This window comes from Aulostomus chinensis, chromosome 18, assembly GCF_037954235.1.
Source record: "Aulostomus chinensis isolate RoL2024-O1b breed Wild chromosome 18, RoL_Achi_v1.0, whole genome shotgun sequence".
NCBI classification, from domain to species: domain Eukaryota; kingdom Metazoa; phylum Chordata; class Actinopteri; order Syngnathiformes; family Aulostomidae; genus Aulostomus; species Aulostomus chinensis.
Window position 1 is genome coordinate 8527903 of NC_141337.1, and position 16175 is coordinate 8544077.

At 41.1% G+C, this 16175-nt stretch overlaps 2 protein-coding genes across 2 annotated transcripts; one reads left to right on the plus strand and one right to left on the minus strand.

Annotated features, from left to right (window-relative positions):
- Positions 1-4275: 4275 nt before the first annotated feature.
- On the plus strand, positions 4276-7133 carry tnfsf18 (TNF superfamily member 18). The gene is made up of 3 exons (XM_086185123.1): positions 4276-4948; positions 5699-5744; positions 6212-7133. The coding sequence occupies exons 1-3, from the start codon at positions 4832-4834 to the stop codon at positions 6577-6579; spliced, it is 531 nt and encodes a 176-aa protein (XP_086041249.1). The 5' UTR covers positions 4276-4831; the 3' UTR covers positions 6580-7133.
- Positions 7134-11986: 4853 nt separating this feature from the next.
- Positions 11987-14796, minus strand: tnfsf14a (TNF superfamily member 14a). Its single transcript, XM_086185008.1, has 4 exons — positions 14586-14796; positions 13361-13394; positions 13210-13278; positions 11987-12797 (listed from the first exon to the last, which is right to left on the minus strand). Exons 1-4 carry the CDS (start codon positions 14778-14780, stop codon positions 12388-12390), a joined length of 708 nt encoding a protein of 235 aa, XP_086041134.1. The 5' UTR covers positions 14781-14796; the 3' UTR covers positions 11987-12387.
- Between the last annotated feature and the right edge of the window lie 1379 nt (positions 14797-16175).

A 16175-nucleotide genomic window follows, 5' to 3' on the forward strand; every position in this document is an offset into this window, starting at 1 on the left:
TTTCAAACTTTCAAAATAAAAGCACGCCTCCGTCAATTTAAAACGCGCCGCCACTCAAGTTACTGCGAGACGTTGATTTTGGTAGGAGGGGAAAAACGCGTTCTTTCCGGTGACTTAAATTCGTTTGACGGGTTGACTCATAGAAAAGAAAAATCCATGCGTAATGATCTGTGTGTTGCACACACCATGTTCGATCCACCTGATCTGACAGCTGCTCCGCTGGTTCCGGTCCAATCAGCTTCGCCGTTGTTACGCAGATTTGAAATGGAATTTGAAAATTTGAAGAAAAAAAAAATCACCACGACTTCTAAAATGTTCTCTATTAATTTCAGTAACTTTATTTTCTGTAACTATGCTTTAAATATTTTTTGTGATCATCTACTAAAAAATGTTTGGTCTCATATTTGACCTTTGTCAGAGTATTTGACTGACAGGTAGAAGTCCAAACACACAAACTGAATCAAGTAATGTGGGTCAGTCTTCCCCCAGGGATCATTCCTGGTTATATGAGTGTGTTTGTGCATTCGTGTGTGTGCGTGTGTGTATGTGTGTGTTTGTGAGGGCAAGAGGTTTCCTGCCACCTAGCGCAAAGACAGAGGTACCTCATCTTATCTCAATATTTCTCAGCAGTTTGAGTATGTTGAGCTACACACAAGTGTGATTAAAGCTGTAACATATTTCCATTAAACATTATAAATCGTCACAATGTTTTCTTGCCTGTGAGTTCAATCATCTAAACTTGTCTTTAATGATGCTAACTGGTCCAAACTTAAATAAATCCAAATCATAAAAGCAAACAGAAAATAATTCAAATTTAAATGACTGGAATTTCATTTCACTTTATTCCTAATTAATTGAATACATAAGCGGATGTCAATTCGTGCGCATCTGATTTAATTTACTTTCACTTTATGGATCAACTCAGAGACTTGATACCTTCATTGATGTACATTCATACTGCTATAGAGCAACTAACCGTCCCGGCTTTGGGTTCCTGCCCTTGATTCGACCCTAAATGAGGAGAGAAGGAGTTGATAGAAATGATCAAATAATTGCAGGTTTTAAATGAATCAAACATATCAATTGGATATAGAAAATGTTGACATGTGTCAGGGAAAACAAACGAATAAGAATGCATCTTTATATTTAAACCTGCAGAGCTCTACTCTCGCCTCACTAAGCTGTTGATACTTACTTTATAATAGCCTGACAGAAAAACAACAGCATCAACTACCAAAACTGGTTATACATCCACAGTAGTACATTTATGTGTTACAGGAGTAGGTAATATTGCTCTCAGCTCTCACAGGTTTCGGCACTGTTGTCTCGTTTCCACTAGATGGCAGTAAATCATCACTTGCAGGTTTTTCCATGCGGACCAGAGTTAACAGGCCTTTGCTTAAAGTTTATATTTGAGCTCCATCTTGGTTTAACTCTCCATAGAGACTTTCATCCGTCAAATTGTGATTTCACGGACACGTGATTAGAGGTGTGCACACGTTTGAGGTCGTCATAACAAGAGGGAACGTGGGATTTACTACTTAAGCACACATGGGGGGAGCTTTTCTAATTCTAGGGTGTCTCAACTCTGGACGAGGGTTACGACCTGCCCCATCATTGAGGGCAAAGCTCTCGCACTGTTGAGTGGAAGGAGAAAAAAAACTGAAACAATATAAGAAAAACAAAATAAAGAAAGAACAATCAAAACAGGAAGAAAAAGTAGTTGAAAAGTTGATGGATTTAAAATGACCTAAAGTGATGAGACGATTTACTTTCTCAAGGCTTGGTAGTAAGTTCCAGGTGAAGGTGCAATAAGCAATAAAAATAAAATTATTTTTCAAAACAGTTTGGCATGTTGAGACTTTAGGCACCATAATCGTGTCAGATGAGCGGTATGGAAGCATTTTATGGCTTTGTTATGTTTGTGGTTTTCTTTTAATCATCACTATCATAATTATTACTATTTTCACTATCATAATTATTATTATTTTCCATGTTTGTGTAATTACTGGCACTGAGACCTTTTACTGTGAAACCCAACAGCGTCTCATGGAAGAAGAAAACCGCACTCATCCTTTCATCAGGAGCTACATCACCAGTGAATTTTCATTTCAGGGTGAACTATCTCTTTAAGAAATTGATCTAAAATGGCAGACGACACGTTCCGCCTCTCCCTTCTCCAACGTATTTTTGCATTATCGCACCAACATCTCCCAGCGTTGAGACTGATCAGCTTTTCCGACGCTTGTCTGGATTTTTACGTCCGTTATCACAGGTTTCCAGTCTCACTCACTATAAATGGTGAATTATTATCGTTCACGTCATCATGTTTCCCCTTTGTTGCTCAAATGAAACTAAGTGATTCACTTGGGGGTTACATCTGTATGTTCAGTATTTGTTTGGAAAACTTTACAGCGTGTAAATGCAGAACAAAGCAACACACAAAATGAACAATTGCACTTCTGCTTTTTTTCCCCATCCAAAATGATTTTCTGACTTCATTTAACAAAAATAACGTCCTTATATTGTGCAGTGCACACAAGTAGCTTCCCCTAGTTTGCATTAATGTCGGCAACATGTCTGGGCAGTAGTGTGTTACTGAGTTACTTGACATCACCGGTAATGTAGGTCACCCACAGCAGGTGTAATTCGGTTTTCAGCTCTTCTGTTCAGTCATACTCGAACCAAAACCCGGTACGTTTGCTGCCACAAAACTTTCCCGAGGCAAAGTTCAATCAGGGAAAGTGAAACTTTGTTGACTGACCTTTGATGCAGATGGGAATTTCTACACAGTGACTGTACTGTTAGATTCTATCCTCTGCACTTTAAAACAGATGAGTTTCATGGGTTGTTGTTTTTTGTCGTTAATTTATGAGCTGACCTTGGCAAATCCTTTTTTTGAAAATCTGCCTTTGGCAACTGAAGTGACGCATTTTAATATGTAATGTGTTGTGACTCACTGAATGGTTCACTTCCTTCACTTGATTTCTAAATGCTGATACATGAAATCCACCAGGATCATTCGTTCATTCATTCATTCGTTCAGAGTCACGTGGAGTCTTATGCCATGATGAAGATTTTTGCAGGGGTAATAATAAGGGTATGTCATTAAACCATCCATCCATTGTCTCCCACTTATTCCTATATTAAGGGTAGGGGGGGGCTGGAGCCTATCCCAGTGGCTACAGGTGAGAGGTGGGGTTCACCCTGGACAGGTCACCAGTCCATCACAGGGCCAACACATAGAGACAGACAACCATTCACACTCACAGTCACACCTACGGTCAATTTAGAGTATCAATCGGCCTCGTCCTCTCTTGATGTCTTTGGAGAGTGGGAGGAAGCTGGAGTACCGGAGAGAACCCACACAGGAACAGGGAGAACATGCAGACTCACACAGAAAGATCCCATGCTGGAACCTGGAACCTTCTTGCTGTGAGGCAACAGTGCTAACCACTGCACCAACTTGCTGCCCATGTCATTAAACCATTTGTAAAAAAAAAAAAAAAAAAAAAGGGGAAAAAAAGGGAAATTTTTATCTCATGTACCTTTGAAGAAAAGATTTTAAGTTAAGTATGTTTCCAGTTAAAGCTAACCATTTTTGTTTGTTTGTTTGTTTGTTTGTTTGTTTTTACAGGGAGCACAGTTCCTCCTGGGAACAAAAGGTAATTTTAGGGGAAGAACCCACACATCTACACATCTGACTGACAAAAAAAAACAAACCAAAGAATTAGACAGGGCGGCACAGTGGTGCAGTGGTCAGCACTGTCGCCTCACAGCAAAAGCGGTTTCAGATTTGAGCCCGCGCTCCATCACAGGATCTTTCTGTGTGAGTCTCCATGTTCTCCCTGTTCCTGTGTGGGTTCTCTCTGGTACTCCAGCTTCAGTCCAAAGACATCAAGAGAGGACGAGGCTGATTGATACTCTAAATTGACCGTAGGTGTGACTGTGAGTGTGAATGGTTGTCTGTCTCTATGTGTTGGCCCTGTGATAGACTGGTGCCCCGTGACTCAACTCTGAGCTTGAGACACTTGAATTTCGTCTGTTCTTATCCTCCGTGCATCTAAAATAGTCATCATGACACAGCAGCTTGGTACTGTCAGGGTTAGTTGCACCCATATTTTCTATAATTATGCATGCGACAAATAAATGACTTGAATTTGAAATAAAATAGCAGAGGAAAAAAGGCTGCTGGGATTTTACATCCCAGATTTTAAAAAGCTTTCATGATTAATCGCTGTAATAAGACTTGTATCTAATTGTTGTAATCAGACCTCAACCACAAACTGCACATTTCAAGTTCTGCCATTCTTGTACTTTTTAATAAAAAAGACAAAGGGGGAAATGGTGGGATTAAACAGCAAGGAAAGGACATTCATTGTTTTCACACAACTGTGCATGCGCCACATCAATTTTACACTCTGAAAAAGGAAGTGAAATGATTCATTTTAGAATTAGTTTACAACAAATATCTTCAGTCCCTCCTTCTTGATCTGCTTATGATTTCGTTCCTCCTTTGTGTGAATTTGTGAGAGTTGTGGTTGAAGGGGAATAGGGCTGGCCCAGAAATGCAGTTAAAGTCCCGGCCTCCTAAATTTGCCCTCAAACAGGGGAAAGCACTATTTGGAAACGTCTCTGTACGGAAGACAACAGCTGAAATATTCAGACATCAAAACATTTTCATCACATGTACAGGCTGATCTCAGGAAGCTAACACACGCTGCTCTGGTGCACAACAAAGGAACTTCTGACTTTAAACAAGTTCATTTCTTTAATACCTGTCTTCCTGCGCTCCTTTGGCTGCTGAGGCTGCACCGCTATCGGACTGACCATGCCAAAACCTGCCCAGCATGGTCTCATCCACGGCCTCCTTTTATGGATCACCATCCTTTCTATCGTCCAGGTTGGGTTCATCCTCTTCTTCTTTACCTCTGGACAAAATGAAAAGGTGAGACTTCTTCAGATATCATCAGATGGGCACAGATAAAACACCGTGAGGTTATACAGCATCACATTTAGAAGAGTGTAGAAGATGATTCTGATACAACACCCGTGTAGTGCATCTGTTCTCGTTGTGGTTTTTGTCGTAGCACAGCCGGTGTGAAAATACACCTGCATGTGGTCTAAAATTTCCTACTGGTCTAAGGAGTCCTACTGCTCAGAAATCATCTTCTCCTTCAGACTGATGCAAAAAAAACAAAAAAAACAGAACATTATAACCCTTGTGAAAGTTTGTTCAAATTTAATATGACTCTAAAATAGAAATAACTTCAAAACAAAAAAATAACCTGTCAGCGCTTTCAATGTTTTTTGCTGATTTGTTACTTCGTATGTCATGTTACTGTTTACTGGATCTTAATGTTATCACTGTAAAGCAGGACTGTGCAGACTGCACCAATGCTAGCAACCAAACAGATGTTTTTCTTGTAGCTTCTGTTTCCTCTGAGCTGAACTTGTATCATCTAACCATCACCCTCACATCTTAGGAGGAAGCACGGTGACGTCATTCCCAGATTCGGGGAAATGCCACTACTCTGTCTCATGTTCTTCTCTTTGCTGAACTTCTTGTCCGCTCTGTAGTTAGTTTCACAATATTTGGAAAAAAAAAATCCAACATGTCTGTTGGCACTGCACCTGTGTGTTGTCGAGCATTGGATGATAACTGGAGATGAATAAATCTGCTCTTTTTCCTCAACAGCCTGGTGATTACAACGGCAAAATGTTCACCGTTTCTCCTATTTCAGGTAAAACTTTCCAACTTGGAGCATTTTCATATTGTATAAATGGAGGAATGTGGGTTCTATACAATAAGAATCATGTTTATTTGTATTTGATTGAATCAAAGTTCCTGCAGGCGGGTCGTTCCGCAGCTGAGGGGCTTTAAACACTGTTAGTCTTTATTCAGAGGTCTCCATCTGGACGGTTCTTTCTAGTTGAGAGGTTTCGACTTTGGAAATAACAGCTGTGCATCCTGAGTGTTGCACTGAAAACAAATCTTATGTCTTTGCATATGTAGTGAAAATAAAATCAGTATTAAACTGAGAAATGGCAACCAGTGGAAAGGTAAAACATGTGATTTTGAGCTGATACAAGGAAAGATTGTTTGCTGCATTCAGGAAGTTATTTGGCATATAACCATAAATGCTGTTAAAACACACTGAGTTATGAGGAATTCTCAACTTATAACATCACTTTATTTTCTCACCCACAGCCAACGAGACTATTATATGGAGAGAAAACACTCAAAATACTGGCTTGATCCTCCTGTCAAGGGAAAATCTGACAATCTTGATGGACGGATATTACTTTGTGAGTCTTCAGGTGACTCTGGATTCATGTGATGAAGCAAAAAAAACGCCGTTGGTGAGCCTGAGGCGGAGGGACCACAAACCAGTCCTGCGAGGAAAATCACTCCTGCAGGGTCGGATTAACTCAGACTCGTGTAGCACGGGCCTCCTCGGAAAGGTGGAGGCGCTGTCTGCTGGAACCATCCTGGTGGTCACCATCGAGCCATCTAAGAATATTAATGATTCTCAAGTAGTCACCCACCTGGATTTCATCTTTATGCACAAGACTTAGATGGAACGTCCCGGTGCTCCTGTCCAGCTCTGGTGGTGCTTCTGTCCAGATGAAAAGATGCTTGATTGTACTTTCAGAAAGGTGACGAGCAGTGTAGCTGTGAGAGAGCTGATGAGGGGACTGGATTTAGAGACTTTCTTTTCTTTTTTGAATCCACAGACCTGATAAAAGCCTCTTAAAAAATTTGTCCTAAAAAAAATAGATATATCCAGTCATTTGGGCGGGTATATAGTAGCTTCAGGATTGGTCAAAGTTGACATCCTCACTACAGACATGTTCCTCCTCTACTGGTTTGCTTAAGCTGAAACATTTTTTGTATTTCAAGTATATTGACAAAAAAACAAAAAGCAAAAAAAAAACAAACCTTTGAATTCTATTTTAACTTAGCCCAATTGGAACTATTCCTACTTAAAAGTTTATTTTTTTAATGTTTTAATCTCACTGAATTAAATATTTATGTTTTATTTATTTATTGTTTAAACGCAAATACTAAAGTACACTGTTTTTTTTATTGAATATCAATGTGCAGGTCTGCTAATAAACCAAAGAATGTATGTTACTGTGTGACAATGTATATCGATGTCTGATATGCATACTAATCACTGTAGAATTTATCTTCTTTATTAATGACTCCAATATTTTGTAAATAAATGTTTCTAAACTAGCCCCGGTGGTCTGTACATTTCTTAAAACGTATACAAATATCACAGTTTGGTCACATGTTTACCACAGGTATTGTTGATGTCTGACTTATTTCAAATAATTGTGTCCAACGTGAGAACCACAGTCACATACATTAGTTTTCATGTTCCCAATTTAATATGAAAAGTGAAATGACAGAAATTCGGGTGCTAGTGTAGCGGCACCATGACACGTGAAATCATAAGTCATGTTGTGGTTTTTCTGGAATGTTTCAGGTGTTTGTATTTTTGTTACTGATATCCATTTGTGAACAGAGAAAGTGATAATTAAATGTGAGATCACGTATTCAGCATGAGCCCTACTTGATGTACCCTGGGCTGTACACCCACCACATCCACACACCTTCTGCCATAACGTTGTAATTACAGATACATTTTAATTATGAATTATTATCACCGATGTGATGAAGAGCTGAATACAGCAACTGAATGTGTGGTAAGGACTTTACTCTGAGTCATTCTCAGCACCCTTGAAATAAAGTGAACATGAGAGTTCATGAGTTAATTGCGGGACCCTATCAGTTAATGAGTCATTTATAGAGAGGTACCCTGCTTTCAAAGAATATATCCTCCAGATAATGACAAAGCAGACTACAAGCTGCACCCACGGAGGCACCCATCATGTCGACTGACCTCCATTTCTACAACCACAGACACGCACTGCAGATTACTATAGAAACACATTTGTCATCACAGCAAGACACATATTTTCCAAGTTAGCAGAATTTTAATGTTTCCAAGCCACAGCCGCCAAGTCCCTTGTAGAAAGTAAGCTTGCCATTTCCTTCCCTTCACCCCCCCCCCACCTTTTAATTGTAAAGACGGTTCCAAAATGTTGAATTCAAGATAATTCGACAATAAACAGATAACCAGTTACCACCCACTCTGCCCAATCATTTGCATGATCTGGTTTATTCCTCCCGTTGCTTTCCGTTGGCTAATGTCATCGCCGCCTTCACCACCTCTTCTCCAACCAAATGTCACAAGAGAACCCGGGCATGTTTCCAAAATCCATTCAAGCTCGGCTGTTGTGTTTCAAACCGCCCCATCACTGCCAGCAATATTTGCATATTGACTGGTGAATAACGATCACTGTCCTTATTTGGTAAACTAAAAAAAAAAGACAAACAGGCAACATTCATGAGTCTAGCCATAAGACGTTGTAACTTGTGTAAAAATAGATGACAGTCAAGCTTCATTTGTGTGTCATTGAACAGGTTCAGTGCCATTAATCATCCTCGGCTTGAAACGGTCTCCAGTATGTTACATGGGCTTGTCAGAGCGGTTGGTTGTTGCTCAGAGTGAGAGAGTAGTGAAAGCTGTTGACGTTTGGATGCAGTCATGGAGCAGACTAATGGGTGCTTTGTGGTGCAAAGTTTAGTTGGCGCTGGAGAAAACACACTTACTACATACTCTGTCAATGTACATTTGGATGGATGGATGGATGGATGGCCCAATTGTAAGTCAGATGTATTGAGTTGAATCAGGCTTACTTCCTGCCTGACACTCAGTGTCTCCACCAGGTGGCACTGTGACTCACATTCAGTTTGTAGAAGTCCTCAGTGTGGTTGCGCCGCCCCACGTTAACAGCAGTAAACCAAAGTCATCACAGTAACTTATCACTCAGTTCTTACCACATCTCCGACTAAATTCGAAAGGAATCAGGTCAATCCACCAGGATGAGTATAAATCAAACATGTCTGTTCTTGTCGCCGCTACCATCCAGCATGTTTGTTTAAAATAGATTTCACCGATTTCTTTTTGTGTTATCCAGCTGAAAAATATGTAGAAAACAAACAGATACACACAGATGCAACACAACCCTCCCTTAACCTCATAGTCTAAAAAGCACATTCCCCTCTAGTTTAGAGGATCCTGGTGATATTCACCATAAAATTAAAATACATCAATTCTTCATCGGTTGTTCAAAATATATATTTCTGCAGTTCAGTTTAAAAGAGTTTAAGTGTTTCTTATTGATCAGGAGGTATCCACTGTCTTCAATCTGATCCAGGACAGCATTTAGCTTGTGTTCAGTTGTGTCAGAGACGGGCGAGAGGCGGGGTTCACCCTGGACAGGTCGCCAGTCCATCGCAGGACCAACACATAGAGACAGACAACCATTCACACTCACAGTCACACCTACGGTCAATTTAGAGTATCAATCAGCCTCGTCCACTATTGTATGCCTTTGGACTGTGGGAGGACGCTGGAGTACCAGAGAGAACCCACACAGGAACAGGGAGAACATGCAGACTCCACACAGAAAGATCCCATGCCTGAGCCGGGACTTGAACATGGAACCTTCATGCTAACCACTGCACCCCCGTGTTAGAACCTTGAAGAACAAAGAAGGCTTCAGATCAACAAATGAGTCATTGACAAAGTTAAACAGATATCTGACTAAGCGGCCCGATGGAAAAAAAAAAAGTGTGTTTCCTACATGGATGCATGTGTAAACAGCGTATTCTCCCATCCTCCGTAATTTCACAGTCAAAGTCACGTCTAGACCGCAAACAAAAGGGAGCACAAAATCTAACCTCAGAGCAGAGACAGCTCCCCCTCACAAACTATACTTTCAGAACTCACAGGCAGGGTTGGAACATTATGATTAACAATTCTAGGTAGCATCCTCACGCGAGTAAGAGAAAACATCTATCTCATCTATCTATTGTGTTTCTTGTTTCAGAATGTGACTTAAAACCAGAGCGCAGTTCCATTCTCATCTCAGTATTCCACGGACGTGAACACGCTAATAGAACAATCCTGGACGAACATTAATCTGAGCTTTATTTAACCGACACGCAAAGAATATCCATCACCAGTTACAGTTCTGTAGGCCTTGGGTTGGAAAGTGACTCAGGCAAGACAGCCCCCCCCCCCCCACACACACACACACACACATCAGCAGCCCCCATTACCACTTCCTCCTCAGTTTACAAATATACAACTATGTAGGTGTTTTCAAGACCTGCTTCTTTGAAAAAGTAAAGCAGAAGCAAAAGCGTAACAATGACTGTGTGGGAGATCAAATCTAATCTGACTAATGGGAGCCAATGTTGTGAATAAGGGTTTTAATCGAATATTTTGGACCATGACAAATAGTCTAAGAACTATTACAAATAATTATTCATTGAGTGGGATTTGATTCCTGCTAAATCCACCTCAGGGCACAGCTCTGAAAAGAGGGAAATAACCAATTCACTGAATTCAGTCTCTTAGAAGCACCAAATTTCATTACATAACTTTTAGTAGTAAACTTGTCGTTTATTATAGTTTCTGCTATTTATTGCCCCTGTCATTTTTCTGCTGCTACTTCTCTGTTCCTGCTGCTGTAACGGTGCCAATCTCTCCACTGAGGGACAAATAAAGGTTTATTTTATCTTATCTTATCTGAACCTATAATCGATTAAGATAGAAATCAATAACTATCTTTAGAATTACTAACCAACAATGAGTAATTTTAGAGATTTTGGAGTTCTTGGCAAGGAGGAAGTTTGTGTATTATCCATTCTTGTGTGACACTAAAGACACTAACGTGTAGTTTTTACTGTTTGCTAAGACAATAAAAGACAAATATACAGTACAATCGAATTAATCATCTGACTGGTAACTGGTACTAAACTACTGAGGGGAGTGTGTGTGTGTGTGTGTGTGTGTGTGTGTGTGTGTGTGTGTGTAATTGCCAGTGCATCACAATGAATGTAGCTATGTGTTGACTAAGAGGGGCGTGGACGGAGTGGAAGGTTGGAACGTCACATCCACCAGTAATGAGACTGGAGATCAAACTAGAGCGGGTTAGCGTGTGTGTGATGAGTTTACATGCAAACTAGTCTGTATACGGCGACACTAACACCTAATTCATGACAATATTCTAGAGATTACACAACTACAATTCACGTCCATCAACATTATTTAGGGAAAGAGTCCATCCAACTGCACACACACATAATGTTGTGTCCTGAATGCTGTGTTTATGCCCAGTGTTTATGCCCAGTGTTACCAGTTCAGGTGTTCTGTCGGTCAGCTGATGAACTGAGAGCGCAGGAGGGAGGAAGAGAAATTCTCTCTTTTTATTGTCTGTCTGATGACATCATGGGTAACAGGTCACAGCGACCAATTGCAGGTCCGCTGGGGGTCCTGAGCAGAATTGGCATCCAGGTATGGAATGGCTGGGGATGGTGGGAAATACAGTTCCCCATGGACTCCCTTTGCTCTGTGGGCCTCTATCCAGGTGGTCAGGCCTTGAAGCCCAACATTAACAATAAATGCGATCGATCTTTGTCTACATGTGGGTGCATCACTGGGGCCTCCAGGAAGTGCAGGAGTTGACAGTCAGGGTGACTTTACAGTGAAATATTATTGTGCCTGTCAGAATCATTCCAGGTTAACAATCTGGGTAGAATCCCTATGATACTGCAGAGCACTGTGATAGGGTGTTGAACTATGTAACACCGTGTGCAGTACAGTCGGTAGATTCAAGTGTGACGAGAGCTCTGATGTTCCTGCTAAATACCCGCACTTCAGTGAGCCAAAATGATAAACCATCAAATGATGATGAAGCTCTCATGACTAAAGACAGGCATGTAAATCAAAGCTGAGAACCTGGCCGAGGTCAATTTCTCATGAAAGTTGGAACGTTAGGAAACCGAGGGTGACGAAATTACCGCGTGGATAAAATGCAGGCTTTTCAGTCATGTGTTTGTCATCAGTGATTTTTCAGTGGAGTTCCACTGAGGCATTTAACAACAATGTTTATTTAATTTTCTCATTTACACAATTGCAGAAATACAGAAGGATTAAAGCAGTTCAATTATACATTCTTCCACAAATACATGGTAGCCGGTGCAGTATGCCAGCGACCAGCCTGTCGCAGGGCCATCAGGAGCAATTAGGGCTTCAGCATCTTGCTCAAGGGTACTTCAACATGGGGAAGTAACCACAGATGAATCCAGCCTCTTTTCCCTATCATGATCTGCCAGAAGAGAATCCTTGAACAGATACAGGAAATACATATACAACCTCGAGAATATAAAATATAATCTCTCTTATCTGGGTGTGTTTTTCCCTCGCTATAAGTCTTCCAGCTCAAATATCAGGGGGAATTTCATAACATGTATGCACCAAAGACATTCTCATAAGATTTGTGTTGCAGGATCTTGGCGGTGCTGCTCACTCTCACAACAAGGGCATCGTCTTTGTAAAGGTGAAACACCCCCCCCAGGTAACTGTTCGATTTCTCTGCAAATTTTGCGCCAGATTTTGGTTTTCCCTCCAAATTTGAGACATATTTCCTGGACTGCAGGAGGTTAATACTTTCATCAACTTTATCAGTACGCAAAACAACAGAATGATCAAATGTGCCATCGTCTACGAAGAAAACCTTTGAGTACACATAGTAATACCCCTCCTTCTGAATGACAAGACTTCTGTGTTTGTAGCTGATTTCATGGAGGACATGGAGTCCTTTGGTATTCCATGCCATGATCAGTTTGTCATGATCTACTTTGTCTCCACCTGGGTAGAAAGTAAAGAGACGACAGCAAATTAAAGCATAAGCAAATTAGTTTGAGGAAACATTATTGCTCTGGAAGACACCTGGTACTATGTGGTCAGTGGGGTCTTAATTTGGGTCACGTTTCTGAGAGGTGTTGTGTCTTAAGTAAAAAAAATATTGAATTTCCTGTAGTTGCAGTGCATGTCTGAGATGTCTCAGTGTGTTGTATGTGATGTTTTGTGCGGTCTGGATTTGTAGCGTTGTTGAAATTTGCCGTGTCTTAAAGTGCTACATTGTCGGCATGTGCTGCATGTTTCTGAAATGCGTCGAATAAATTTGCAAAATCAAATTGATTTCCTGCCTTGATAGTAAAAAAAAAAAAAATTTAAAAATTGCTATTTGTTAATAAAGAAACATGAAAACTGGTCTCACCTGTCAGATGCGCAACTGGTTTGGATGGTTTAACTGGCCCGGGTGGTCGAGTGGGAGTCGCTTTATGTTCTGTGTGAGGACCGACGATAGTGTGACGTTAATCTTCTAACTGTAGATATTCAATATTCAAGTTGAAAGTGCTGCTACATACCTGCGATGATCTTGGCGTGCAATGCTGTGGGCATCTGCAGTGGAAATGTGAACAGTTTATGTGGGCAAATGCAACTGCAATACCATTGGCGGATATGCATCCAAATTTGTAAGCAGCAAAAACACGCTGCTTCGTTCGGTCAAACTCCTGTATGTTACTTGTTGTGCAGAGCAAAGCAGGCCAAATCTTGGTGCTACATTGACCACTTCCTTTCTCCTCTGTCAGATCTGTACAGGGCATGCATTCCACTGTTTAACATGTATCCCCACCAGTCTCACACCTTCAACCCTGTGACGGCTGAGTCATACAGAGAAAGCATTTGACCATCCGCCATCACGTAGCTTGCAGTCTGTATGCATCTGCTCGCCCCCCTCCCACCCTCAAAGAAACTCTGAGTTGTGTAACATGTGAAACTGGAGGAAATGGAATACACTTCTGCATCTCTTCTCTGCTCTTCCGATAGCTGCTCTTCTCATAGCTATGATTCTGCAATTGTTTCACATGCAGCACATTGTTAAAGGAAGGTGATGACAGAGCGAATATGTGGCAATGATGTAGTAAATGACATCAGAGCAAAAAGGTCCTCTCGTACTGAGAGTGTGCTCCTTTTTAAAATGTATTATTTTAAATTAATTCCCGGGATGAAATGGCGAATAACAGTGATGAGTTGAATGCGAGTTTTTGAATGGAAAAAAAAATGTGAAAGAACATAAAATCCTTAAAAAGAACAATAGTTGTTTTCTTATTCCTTATACCTACTTCGTATTGTATATCTATTAGTAGTCAAACTCAATGTGGAATACTTGCAGTAACATTTACATGAAATACATGTATTTTTAACTTTTTATGAAGTCCTTTCATGATCTGAAGTCTTTTTGTTGAGCATCATCAGAATCTTTGTCCTTCATAGTATTGTGTTGTCAGTAATTTTTGGTTCATTCCAAATAAGTGAATTTCAAAATAGAGCAATGTCAAGTTTTAAGGTTACTCAAAGATGTGACATCAGAGAAGAGAGTTCACAACCAGGCAACAAAGGACTTAGATCCAGAGAAATATTGTGACATTTTGTGCTCGGTGTCAGAAGGCACGTAAACGAAAAACTGCTTATTTTGTTAAAAAAAGAGGAAATGACTCAAATTTCTCGCAGGAGTAAAACAATGATGCGATACAGTACAACATAGTAATGGTAGGCCGCTGCAGATGAAGACATGAAGTTAGGACTCACAGATTGAGTTTGGTGGAGATGGTAGATGACAAAAGCCTCAAAGATCATTCCTCCCAATGCTATGGTCACCAGTAGGACCAGCAGAGCCTGGACCCACCCAGCATTGCAACAAGTCCGGAGTCTCCTGGGTGGGACTGGTGGGACCGGAGAGGCACTTGCCTGGCTATCAACCACATACACCGAGGGATACTTCATCTTACACTGCAATGTCTGTAACTGAAAGCTAGTAATGTCAGAAAATATACCCCGCCAGTGAGGTCACAGAAAGCTGTGACAAAATGGGTGGGCTTACTTGTGGTTGGGTCAAGCTGAAATGGCTGTGGTTGTCAGAAGGTATCTGGAAATGTTTCAGCGATGCGCATTTAGAGGCTGCACACTTCAAACATCAAACTGTACCTGGTGTGAAATTCAGCAGTGCAGCTGCAGAAGATGACAGTTATGAAATGGCGAGCGTGAGACAAATCCACAGTACTCTGACAGCGATGTCAGACACTCACTCACTCAAGACTTAACATGTTCACGCCACCTAATTTAACAGCTACAACCCGGCTTACACTCTCAAATCACGCAATCACTCATTTTCACGGATATTAAACTATCTTGGTGAGCAATTTGCTTTTTGTAGCTTCTAAGGTTTACCTGCATACCCTTTGCAGCACTTTCTCTTCATGGTTGATATATGTGGTTCTATTGTCCAATAACAGACTTTACCAGGGACCACACACACTCTTACTGATCAAGGGTTTAGAAAATAAACTACAAATACCACCCTGCAGTTGTATGCCTCACTGCACTGGAGCTCCATAGGACGTGTATGGCGCATTTGGAAAAATGTCCTCTAGACATTTCTAGATATCTAGTGTGGTGCTGCTGGACAGCTTGACGCAGGAGACCGTGGGTTCAGTTCCCGGTCATGGCAGGTACTATACTTCAAGTGTGGATTTGAAATGAGTACAAAAGTCATGCAGGCGCGGATGTCACCTGGGTAAAGACATGAGCAACTTGAATGAAACAAAGATGGGCTGGAGCAGAGCAGGTCCAACATCTGAGGTCTTTGTCCAGAGGAGCAGAAGCCCAGGGAGAGCTAACATACTGAATCAAGGGGACCTGAGCTTGAGAAAGACACACAAGAGGGGATGTAAGAGGAGCTGAATACTCAAAGAATAAAAGAACATCCCTTTAACTGTCAGTCTAAACTGAAATTCATTGTGCATCCTTGGGCAGCTCTGTCTAAACACAGGTCAGAACCTCTGCAGGTCAGGCCATTTTTCTGAACTTAGATGCAAACATCTTGATGGACTCAACATTCCAGCAATGTTGATAAAGTTACATTCCTGCTAAGTTCTTCTGTCTCAGTGCGAAGTGTTTACGCAAAAACACACTCAATGGCTGGTCACCCTGTACGATTTGTTACAAACAAGCATGGCAAGTGCTTGTTGGAAAAAAAAGCACCAGAAAAGCTCTGCATAAGAATTACCAGAAGTGCGTGTGTGTGTGCGTGTGTGCGTGTGTGTGTGTGTGTGTGTGTGTGTGTGTGTGTGTGTGTGTGTGTGTGTGTGTGTGTGTGTGTGTGTGTGTGTGTGAGCCGTA